Source organism: Rhodnius prolixus, unplaced genomic scaffold (assembly GCF_049639745.1).
Source record: "Rhodnius prolixus isolate KJV_2025 unplaced genomic scaffold, Rpr scaffold_10, whole genome shotgun sequence".
Classification (NCBI taxonomy): domain Eukaryota; kingdom Metazoa; phylum Arthropoda; class Insecta; order Hemiptera; family Reduviidae; genus Rhodnius; species Rhodnius prolixus.
The window spans coordinates 16,734,705-16,746,845 of record NW_027411615.1 but is presented as its reverse complement, the minus strand read 5'-3'; the positions used below and the strand labels follow the sequence as shown (position 1 = coordinate 16,746,845).

The window sequence follows — 12,141 nt, the reverse complement described above, 5'->3', positions numbered from 1 at the left end:
ATACTTATTGTATAATAAATTTAAAATGTGCTCCATGAAAGGAGAAGTTCCGCAGAAAGATCTAGCAAACATTTTTGGATGTTTGGGGGATAAAACCAGAAACTCAACTTATCACAATTTGCTCTCATCTTTGGTTAATCCTTTTCAATGCTTCGATAAGTATCCAAATCCTCAACTTCTGGTTTACAGGATAATTTTGGAAGGAAAATTTATTTATATCAAGAAAAATTTGTAGGTGCAAAATAAGTAGATATGAAAAAAAAAAACGGTAACTTGAAATCAACACGAACTCACCGGTAACTGTTGACAATAGCAAGCTGTACAGCCACACTAGAGTACCTAATCTTAAGGGATCCAACATATCTAAATGAATGTCATATCAATTTTAATGAACACGTTAAATAAAAATTTGTATTATAAGCACTAATATTCTATGAATTCCCCAAATTGAATAATTTAAATGATCCATCACAGTGCGCGTGGTGTTAGTAAACTCCCGCGCGTACTATTTATATTTTTTGCCGTCTTTAGATTACCATACTTTGATTCCCAATGTAAAGGGTTGAACACGCGTTTAAAGACTGAAGATACGAGGGGGAAATCAAAATATTGCCTGGCTAAGCAAGCCAGCCGGGAGGTTTTCGAAAGGTGGGGAGCTAAAAGAAGCACATACGTACGGCTGCCACAAACAAACTTAGTTTAAAAGTAGTGGGAGAGCACAGGATTGTAGTAGCTGTGTCCCCTCTTCACCAAATCATTGTATGTGCCTTCTTCCTGTATTAATGTTGTTTTTTTTTTTCAAAACAAGGAGACATGAAGAATTCTCTTTAACCCATATTATACTTCCTTTCGTGAAGTTAGTGTTTAAGACATCAATCTCATTATTAAATACTGTGACTCTATGCTCAATCTTGTTGGCTCGTAAGTAACAAATGTTTATTAACCAACCTCTAGTATGCCTCTCCTACCTGCGCACTGTTCCAATAGTTGACAGCGAGTAAAATATTGAGACACGTTAAAGTGTAAAAGGCTTGTATTTCTTTACGCGTTTTCAAGCATCTCCACTGCCTCTCCAATCTCATTCACACACTCTCTCAGTTTGTTTATAAGGTTATCTTCCTAAACCTCCATGTTCTTCCTTCTTTTATGAATCCTATATTAGCCATCTCTTCTTAAATTCTCATAACATCAAATAAAGATTTATTACAAAAACATTTGGTATAAATTTATTCGCTAAAGATGAAAATGAAAATTATGAGTTAAACGCGTAGTTTTATATTCATTCGATGTTAAGGTTACAATTTTATCGTTGTTTACTAGATCTTTATAAAACCTCACATAAATATGCATTTTACTCGGGCAAGTTCCTCTTAAAAGATAACTTTTTTCTAGTTTCAAGTGACTTAAATTTATCAGTGTTTAGGTTAGCAAATATTTAACCTTTGAATTATCCCTTTAATGTTGAATCCGCGTTGATAAGGTAAAAAAAAAAGTTAGGTCATAAAGTACCACATTAATAAACTAAGTATTCTCCAGTATTGTTTTGCGTTGACGGCCAGTTTTGGAGACCTAGAATGAATGATTGGGGGTATTTTTGAAATGATGAGTTTAATTCAAAAGATCAAGCAAATTTTGGGAGAATTTTTTTTTAAGTTTGAAGATCGCGGAAGTTATTACATAGAGAGTAATAGTTGGAAGGGATATTATAACTTATTATAATATTATATTATTCTTAAATAGGCCCAACTTTGGCAAAAAATGTTCCAATAAACAAACTGAATGGCTAATTTACGTCTTGTTTACCCAATGCATCCATTTTGGGCTGGAAATTATCATTTTAGCGGCCTTTGTTGATGATTTAGGCGTCTCTGTACAGTTTGCATTATGCATCATCATACTTGCTCGCTGTACATTGCAGTGTTAATGGTCTAGTTTTCAATCGAAAACTATTTCTCTGCCCACCAGATACATCATCATCTCCACAAACCATTTAAGACCTTGTGGTAACAATTGCTTTTTTTTTTTTATAGTTATCGGTCAAAATTCGCCCATTCTTTGGGACAATAAATTGTTTAGTTCTTTTCTCTTCCTTCAGTTTCTTACCGATTATTTTCCGGAAATAGAAGTGTCTGCGGCGAGAGAAGAGACCGGATGTCGGAAGTACACTAAGAAGATTAAATAAAATAATGATAAACCATAAAATAAAACGGAATGAATGTACACCTTCAGGAAAATGAAAAAAGAAGAACACCTTTATTATTGTCTTCACAATAGTATTTATTCTTAGTTTCTGTCAACACATTATTATTTTTCCCTGTATATTTGAGTCCTATCTGATATCTAGGTGTTCCTACTCAGTCTAAAATTAAAATACACAACAAATAGAATCATTTAATTTGTGTTTATTATCTAATTATCAACCCATCTTGTTTTTAATCTTTGTATACATTCTTTGTTTCTATTTTGGAAGCATCTTTGGGTTGGATGTATAGTGGTGTGAGAAATATCGAGTGCTACATCTCAACAAAAAAAATTTTGGCAAGATTGTTAGGCATCATTGGGTTGCCTTAGGTCTTTGGAGTTACGATTTATTGGCCATCGATTATTTATTGGTATAAATGTGGTAAATTGGAAGCATAATTGGTCGGCTCTATCAGCTCTTTGATACACAAATATTTAATTATATTTTTATATTGTTGAATGATAAAAAAAAATTCTTCTTTTTAACTTTTCTTGATAGATATTACCATCATTAACTAGTTTTTGACTGTCCTAGTTAAAGAGAAGTGATTTCGGAAAACTCAGCTTTTCTCTTTTTTTACAATCCTCTAAAAGGAAAACCAAAAGGATAAAATTTAAAATAAATAAACTTAACCACTTAGCATTTAGGTTAGCCCCACTTTCAGATCTATCAGGAAAGTTTCAAGGTTTTTCTTTAATGAACTTTTTGATTTCCACCCAGCCCACGATGTTTAGGGAAAACTGAAAATATTTAGAAGTCAAAGAGGGAAATCTTTTCTTTTTTTTTCTTTGATCCTTTTTTTATATTATTATTATTATATATTTAGAACCCTTTTTAATTAGGGCATCGTGCATCCTTTCATGTACGAAATCCTTTAGAAAGCACTGATTGGAAAATGACTCAGATTGATTTAGTGTTCTTTTTAAAAAGAATCAGAATGATTTATTAGTGACAAAACAGTCTGCAAATAATTTTTTTTCTTTACTTTATTTACTTTCACAACTGCAGTATATTTCTGCAATGAGTGAAGCTGATACATACAACATGATAATAGATAAGTACATGAATAGCATGTGAGGTGAAACTCCCGAAGTAGTACAGTTCACTATTGTCGTCTGGCACTTACTTCCTACAGAAGATCGCGTGGCCACCTACGCTTCAGCCGTCTTGGAGTCTTTCCAGGCAATGCAGTAAGCTGGGGATACTGGTGGATTAAGATATGAGGTGATTGATGTTTGGAATTTAATGTAATGGGATCTTGCAGCTTCTGAAACATAGGGGAACAAGGAAATCTCGGTGCAAGGTAGAGTTTGATACATAGTAAGGAGCATTAGCGATTCGACGGAGTGTTTTAGACTGGAAGGATTGGATTTTGTAGATATTGGAAGCTTTGGCTGAGCCCCAAAGTTCCATTCTCGTAAGTCCAGGCAGGTTTTAGTATTATTGTGTAGATAAGTCGTTTATTCTGTAGTGAGAGTTTAGATCGTTTGACGAGAAGTCTAGAGTACTGTTCAGTTCTTTCCGTTTGAGTCTAGTACGTGGATTCCAGGTTAGGCGATTGTCCATGAAGAGTCTTAGGTACTTATCACAATCTGTTGTGGGAAGAGGAGTGAGGTTTACACAATAATTAGTTTAGAAAAAAATGTATTTTAGTTAGTTATGTGTTCTATCACGCAAATAATTGTCAGTTATTTTCATCAACCAATATGCTTTCATCGAACCTGAAGTTTCGCAGATTTTGAAAAGAAGCATTAGGGATTCTGAGTGAGTTCATGGCTAATTCAAAAACCAAAAATTCTAGTTACATTCTCACCAATTTAAATTAATTCCTCTCACTGTTATCCTCTAAGTTCTAAACAAGAACAAAATTAGCGAGTTCGTTCTCCAAAATTTGAATTTTATTTAACCCTCCATGGGGCGCATTTAATCTGTGAGATGAAGAGGGTATCTTCTTGTTGATAGCAACTCAGGTATTTCTTAGAGTGAGCCATGGTCCTCAGTAGCTTCCTCTTTTACCTTCTTCTAACCGAAGATTGGTTGGTGTTCTACTCGTGAGTTATGTGGTGTTACTTAGCGTCCGCATAATCTGTCTCAGATTAGTTGCGCCCGATGATCTTATTCTTTGTGGGTATTGACATTTTTCAAGTTTTCTTATCTAAAACTGTTACAAAGTACATATTATCATTTAAAAGACACTTTTTCTACTTATTGACTATTTTTGCAACGAATGTCTTTTGTTAAATAATGTTGAATAGAAGAAAGAGAAGGGGATTCGGACACTAAACAAGCTTTTTTTTTCTAATTTTTAGAAGATCAAGATGCGGATGAATTTGAGTGCGTATGTACAGATAAAGTAACCAAATTGCCGGATAAAAAACCTACTTCTAGTGTTAGACGAGGGAGCCATATTTTATGGCGTTTGCCTGGTATAGTTGGTGACAGCGTCGACAGAAACATTCGGAGATGGTTCATGGCCATTCTTTCGCTCTTCTGAACATAGGCGGGCATCAATGCGTAAAACATTTCTTGGATAAAGCTAATAAACCATCACACACATTCATTCATAAATGTGCACCTCCAAAATTAGGGATGACTTATTTCTCTATTCACATTAATGTTCTGTTCAACTTTACGAGTTTTTTTTTTTTAAAGAAAAACTTAAACTGAAATTTTCCATACGTTTCCAAAACATTTTTGATGAAATTAACAGTTATTGGGTCATTAATATCACAGATTAATGGCGCCTGATGGTGTTACTAAAATATTGCACCCGATGGAGGGTTAATTCTAATAACTTTAGAAAGAATCTATTCACCTTCTCTTACAAAATTACTCTTTCTCGGATTTTCTGGAAAATACTTTTTGCAGTATAAGTTGTAATTTTATGTGATATTAATCATTAGGCAAAATTTAAACAAAGCTATAGCCTTTTGCGAGAATAAATCAATTCGTTAAAGTCGCACTTTTGGTCAGTCAATTCGCTTCAAATTTAGAAATTCAATCTTATATTTCATTCTTATTAAAACTATTTAAATGGTAATATTGTACAATAACAGTAACAACAGCCTAAACATTTCTCTTTACCTTAAAGTGCTTTTAAACAAATTTTCAAAGGCAAAATATATACAAATGTGCAGCTGGTACACTAAAAAACAAATTTAATCAGTGGAGTGGTACTTTCAATTTGTTGATTTTGATAAAAACTTTACTTATTTCTGCAGTTAGCACTTCAGAGACCATAAAATACTTGAATTCATTGCTTCTGATATTCTTTTATTTATGTATTTTTTTTTTGTGAAAGATTTCAACTTCCTTTAGCTTTTTGTGTGCGAATATTTCACTACGAAAATGCACTTCAAACAACTAGATGAATCAGAAAGAATCACATGTAAACAAAACTTAACAAATTTTTAGTGTTGCTCAAAACGCATTCGCCAGGCAAGCTAAAGAACGCGTAGGTTTAGTGACTAGGCAATAGAGTGAAATAAGCATGAAGAATGAAAGTAAGAATTGGACACAATAGGCTAATGAGGCTACAGAGGCGCCATTACACAGGCGCATTAGATGAGGTTTAAAAAAGAAGCTGGGGGAAGAAAAAAAAAAAAAAACTAAATAGGCTTTGAAGTCTCACAGAATACAATATGGTTTACGGCTTCAACTTCCTCACAACAATGAAGAACTAAACAGTAAATTAATCCTGTTGGTTCAAATAAAACAAAATTAAAAACTTCTTTCAAGATTTTAGCATACAACATTAATTTTTTAAATAAATCTAAATTAAGAAATGAAACAGTGTGAGGTTAGGGCAGTACCACTTATTATCTAATCAAACTACTTTACTGCTTTACTTGCATCCAGCCATGTGTTCTTGTAACCGTTCTACCTTCACTAGAACCTCCATCTTATTAAACCAAGTGGTATATTATTTACAACTTCCTTAGTCATACATTAGAGGACATTAAATAGTCTTCTTTACACTACAGAATCATTGCTCTTCGAAATATGATCGAAAATATGTAGATAAAAGATGAATTTGTAGTTTAGTCAAACTAATTATGAGAATATCATAATTTCTGTTTTGAACGTGACTATTGTAAAACTTTTATTTATTTTAGTTATTTATTTAACAAGTGTTGAAAGTAATACTTTTCCTCACGCGAGGCAGGGCTAACACGCACAAGCGTGCGAAGCGAGGCGAGAGCAAGTGCAAATTGCCGAGTGTGAGGAAAATACTTAACACTCGAGTTAAATATTATATTTTTTCTGCAACCATTAGATTTATTAACTAAAAAAATTAAAAATTTCATTTTTACAGTCTACAAAAAGTAATTTATTTATTATAAACATTTATTGTTATATTACAATTATTTACATTACTTATTACATTTTCTGCTGTTTCTTTTATTGATGGAGGAGTGTTTTCTAAACAGGAATCACTAGAATCCATTTTAAATTTCTATAAGGTAACACTATAACCTTTTTAACTGTTATAATTAAAAATATCTAATTATTTATTAAAGTATTATTTTTATTTCTATATTCCTTTCAATTTTTATTTTATTTTTTAATATTCGTTTTTTAACTATTTAGTTACGTTAAATAAGCTTATTAAAGTTTTACAGAAAATATTTAATAACAAAACTTCTTATATCAAGGAAGCACAATAAAGTTTTTCCACACACTAGTGCGGATTGTGACACTAATGGGAATTTTTCCCCTACTAGTGAGGTAAAGTTGGGCATTACACAGCTGATTTTAATTGAGTAATGAGAACTTCCCTACATGGTTGCAGAAAAAGACTCTTTGATGGGATTCGAGAAAGAAAATACATAAGTGTAATTAAAATTTTTTTAATCCTGGAATTTTCACAAAATATCTTGACAGTTTTTTTGATGGAGATTCTCTAAATTGCATTGCTGGTTGTAAAACAAAAAATAAATTGTTTTTCTGCCTCCGAAATTTTGCAAAATTTGAAATAAAATTATAGTGGTACGGTAAATAAGCTCAGGAGGGAAGTATTAGGTCTACCTTGCTGCTTAGGAATTTGGTACTTATTCTGAAGAGTGTTTCATTGAACTTTATTTTGGCAAGTATCTTTTCTTACATTTGAAAATTTAAAGAAAAAAAAAAACTTTTAAGATAATTCATTTAAAACACATTGGCGACAGAAAATAAAGCATCTGTAACTTTTTTATTTAGTACTGATTATTCGCCCAACATAAATCTACTCAGGATCAAACAGGTTTTTGAAAGAATTATTACAAATATATAAAAAACAAATAAATAACAAGAAGTATTCGTAAATTGTGATTTTTGTTTAGTTTTTTTAAAATTAAAATTGTCTGTCAGTGTCAATTACATACACCAGTCAAATGAATAATTATTTCTTTCTCGTTTTACTTGACGTATTCTTAATTGAGAAATATTTATTTTGTCGTATTTAAATAGAGGTAAATTTGTTTAATGCAAATTTGAATTAATTCTGTAGTTGGACGTAAAGCCTGCGTGAAAATATAGGCAATACTTTAATTATAATTAAAAAAAAAAAGTAACTACGCAATTACTTTATTTATGGATTTTGTCAGCAGTTAATAATAATTCTAAAAGATTGAAATTCAAAATAATACTAAACCCCAGAATATAACGTTTTAAAAAATTTAAAATCAATTAGAGAATAACAAAAACCTCATTAACACATCGTGTAAAGAATAAAAAATATAACTTTGATTGACTTGATCTTTATCTTTATCATCAGATAACATTTCTTGTTTATTGGTTAGAATTATAAAGGCTTTTGTATTTTTTATAACTTAAGCAGTTTTCTGTGACTTTAGATTACATAATGTGATGTTAAGATTAATGTTTGAAAGTTATTTGATTATTTCATGTTGAAAGTAAATCTTGAATTAATCTAAACAAGATAAAGATAAAAGATACGAGATATTCTGAAACCAAATAGTGATGGCAGCCGTAATAGGCCCTTATAGCGTTAGGGAGTGCTTCTCCCTCACTGGGTAGCTGATTTACCGATCATGGAGGCACAGCCAGAGGTGTCTCAAATGTCCATGAAGATTCCTAGGAAGAGTTGAAGGTTGAGAGGACCTTAGATAAGTGGATTTGATTGGATGGCGATAGTTTGGAATTAAATTTCAGATATCAGAGTTTGGTTTTGGCGGAAACGAAGGGATTTTTTTTTAAGTCGGTATGGATGGTGAGGTTTGAAAAAAGAGCACTGACTAGGATTTTGGATTGTAAGGATTGCTAAGTCCATACTGGAGTTAGCAGAGTGTTGTATAGTTCTCTTTTGAGTTTTGCGAAGCGAGTTTCAAGCCTTTGTCTAATAGATACTTTAACATTCTGTATCTGTGATTCAGTACAGTTCGTTTGAGTCGAGTATGTGGGTTCCATGTCAATCATCTGTCAAGCAAGAGTCGTAGATAATGGATCTGAGTAGCTGAAAGTTTAGTTTTAGCACTACTGTAGTTTCATCTGGTGTTTCCAGGCAAACATTTTTACGCTACCCCATTGCTCTGTCCTATCAAAATACCAGTTTCTTCTGATTTCTAGTCAGTCAAACATAAATATTTTTATTATTTTACAATAATATTAGATGCGACCTCAATGTTTTTTATTGAAGTTATGAGTGAAGATAATTTTAACTAAATTAGAAACGTAGAAGGATATTATCTGTTAGAATAAAGTATACTTGTATTGAGTTATGACCAGAAAATAAATCGAACAATCTAACTTATTAAAATGCCTAATAATCGGAAATATAGAGTTACCGGCTCCGTTTCACTGTTTTAAAGTAACAGCTGGGTCCCATTTTCTACGAACAACTGAGTCAACTTCCTTCTCTAGTCTTTTGTTATTTTTATTTAATTCATTTCCGGCCTAAAATTCCACTGCATAGAGGAGCTCTAGCTAAAAATAAGTTACTATTATTTCAAATTAAATAAGCTTTCATAACTTTTAATAAAATTTTTGTTTATCTTTACCAGCAGCGAAAGTTTATTGCTGGTTTCAGAATGAAAAGTTCACCACCAAAAGTAACACTTTTATTAAATGTTTACTTTTTTTCATTTTTCTGAGATATTTTCCTCACTTCTTATACAGGATAAAAAGTTTATTTTGAATAAATTATTTTGTGAAGTAAGTTTTAGGCATTTTGTGATATTTTATTTTTAAATTTAAGGCGCGGTCAACATCTGAGATCAATGGCGCCCGGAACTTTTTTTCATTGCACTGCTGAATTTTGGACGGATATCTCTCGTTACAAACAACACTGTCCATCACCGGACTGGGAGCTATAAGTAGCTTCCGGGACAAGAAAAATCTAAGGGCCAGCAGCTGGATTCAAACCTGGGATCTCTGTCCAATCTAGTAGGGGAGAGGTGGGCACATTTGAACAGTTTTAATTTCTCGCCAAATGTTTAAAACATCTATGATTGGTAATTTTCTCCATATTTTGTGGTAGGCCTGTTGTATAATTGACAGAGTTTCCCTACGTTTTCATTGTTTTGTAAAATCAGAATTGAGGAATTTTATATTTTGTAAGGTGGAAGTAAAATTATTGTTACAGTTTTGGAAGTGTATTGTGAAGATTGTAGTGGACAAGGTGTAAGTATTGTTAGTCCATATTGACATTTGGAATTCGTATTTTTAAACCTAGTATTTACAAAAAGTCTATTTGCTTGCAAAAAGTGTTGGATATTATATTTTCTTTTATGGAAGGAGAGGAGGCACATTTCAACATCACAGTTAAAATGTGCCCTACCGACCTGCAAGTTTGTGACTTTTTTGGGGGGGTTTAATCGCAGAGAAGGGGAAAGTGGTCCGAACCTACATTAAGAAGCGCAACAAACCGAATATTTTGTTCAAACTTCCTAAACCCATCACTTCGGGTACAACATCCCGAACTAGATTTCAGTGGTTTAAAAGAGAAAGTAATGTAGTAGTGAGAGAAATAACTGATAGAAGGTAGATCCAGAGTAAAGTAATATCATTTCTTTCTATTTTATATTGTGTTCAAAGCTACCCAACCAGTGGGGCACATACGAGTATTAATATTTGACACAAAAATTTTAAATTAAAAAATGCAGATACGTACAGTCCTGTGAAAAAGTATAAAATCAAGATGAAAAAAGCTTTACTAATAGTTTTTAAGCTTCTATTCTGAATTAATTTAACAAAATATAATACCTTGAAATATAGTTTGCATGATTTGTGACAATTTTATTGTTAGTCAGATTACATTGTCTGGATTAGCTAGAAAATGTAACAAAATAGTAAAAACAGATGTGAAAACTCAAAATGTTTTAAGTGAGAATACGTACCTTTTGATAATTTGATCTTCCCCCACGTTTTTTAATTACCTCCAACTGCCTTCTGGGAAGACTTTTTACTAAGTTTACCAAAATGTCCTCTGGGATGTTTTCCCAAGCTTGTGTGACCCTTTCTTTGAGTTCTTGTACAGATTTAAAAATATTTCAATTTTATCTAGTGAGTTTATACTTTTTCACAGGACTGTATGTAAAGTACCAACTGTTTATTAATATAGATCTGTTAAGAAGACTTGAAAGTTGTAGAAAACAAAATAAAAAGGTTCAATAATACGATTCTGGGCACTCTGTAACAGAAAATGTAAATTCTGTTCAAATGTGCCCCCTCTCCATTGTGCTAACCATCAGCTAATACCTAAAGTTAGGGGCTCTGATACAAACTATCTAGAGTTAATAATAATAATAAACTTAATAAAACTGAATAAAAAATAAGTCTATAAATATGTGAAACTATAACCAAAGAATTATTTAAATTTTTTCGAAATTACTTCTTTTGTAATAACAGCCCTGTATAAAAATGGTCTCGATGTGGTTTTTATTAACACTGGTTATGGATGCCTAAAAGTAAGTCCAGCATCAAACGATGGAGCCTTAACTCACCGGAGAAGTAGGTGTTTGCTAAAGTGTAGAGTTTGGAAGTGTATACAGGAAGTGAAGGAGTTTGTCGCATGCGGTCTTCCAGGGTGATGGTGTGTGTGGAAAGTCTCAAGTCAATTTACATGATAATGGGAAGAAAAACAAGGGTTGGTAGACTTGCTACTTGAGAGACACGGACAGGACGTGTTGTAGTTTCGACCACACGGCCAGCTATATATAGTGTATGCGGACAAGGTGTGGCATACAGCAAGTGTTTATTTCGCTTTATCAAGTGAAGAGAGAACTGCTCTAGTTTACCTTGATAACTTCTTTTACCTTCGCAAGAATATGTAAAGAACATTTTTGTAAAAATAAATAGGTAAATAACTTTTTTCTGCAACCATGTAGGAATGTTCTCATTACTCAATTAAAATCAGCTTTATAATGCCCAACTTTACCTCACTAGTGGAGAGAAATTCCCATTAGTGTCACTTTCCTCACTAGTGAGTGGAAAAACATTATTGTGCTTCCTTGATATAAGAAGTTTTGTTATTAACATAAATATTTTCTGTAAAACTTTAATAAGCTTATTTAACGTAACTAAATAATTAAAAAACGAATATTAAACGATAAAATAAAAATTGAAAGGAATATAGAAATAAAAATAATATTTTAATAAATAATTTGATATTTTTAATTATAACAGTTAAAAAGGTTATAGTGTTACCTTATAGAAATTTAAAATGGATTCTAATGATTCCTGTTTAGTTTTTTTTTTAGTTAATAACCCTAATGGTTGCAGAAAAAATATAATATTTAACTCGAGTGAAAAGTATTTTCCTCACACTCGGCAATTTGCACTTGCCTCGCTTCGCTCGCTCGTGCGTGCAAACCCTGCCTCGCGTGAGGTAAAGTACTACTTTCCGCACTTGTTAAACAAATAACTATTGTTTTTTTTTTTCATTCCACTCACGTGAATCA

The 12,141-nt window shown here is 32.1% G+C and overlaps 1 protein-coding gene across 2 annotated transcripts in view; it reads right to left on the bottom strand.

The window, feature by feature from the left end:
- The window catches only part of LOC141457220 (zwei Ig domain protein zig-8-like), a 275,027-nt gene extending 274,395 nt beyond the window's left edge, over window positions 1-632 (bottom strand). Inside the window, exon 1 of one of the 2 annotated variants that reach the window (XM_074133885.1) lies at window positions 295-632. In XM_074133885.1, the coding sequence (XP_073989986.1) occupies window positions 295-361 (67 nt within the window). In that variant the 5' untranslated portion in view covers window positions 362-632. The remainder of the gene's footprint in view (window positions 1-294) is intronic. The other variant, XM_074133886.1, reaches the window with a different exon arrangement.
- Window positions 633-12,141: the final 11,509 nt, after the last annotated feature.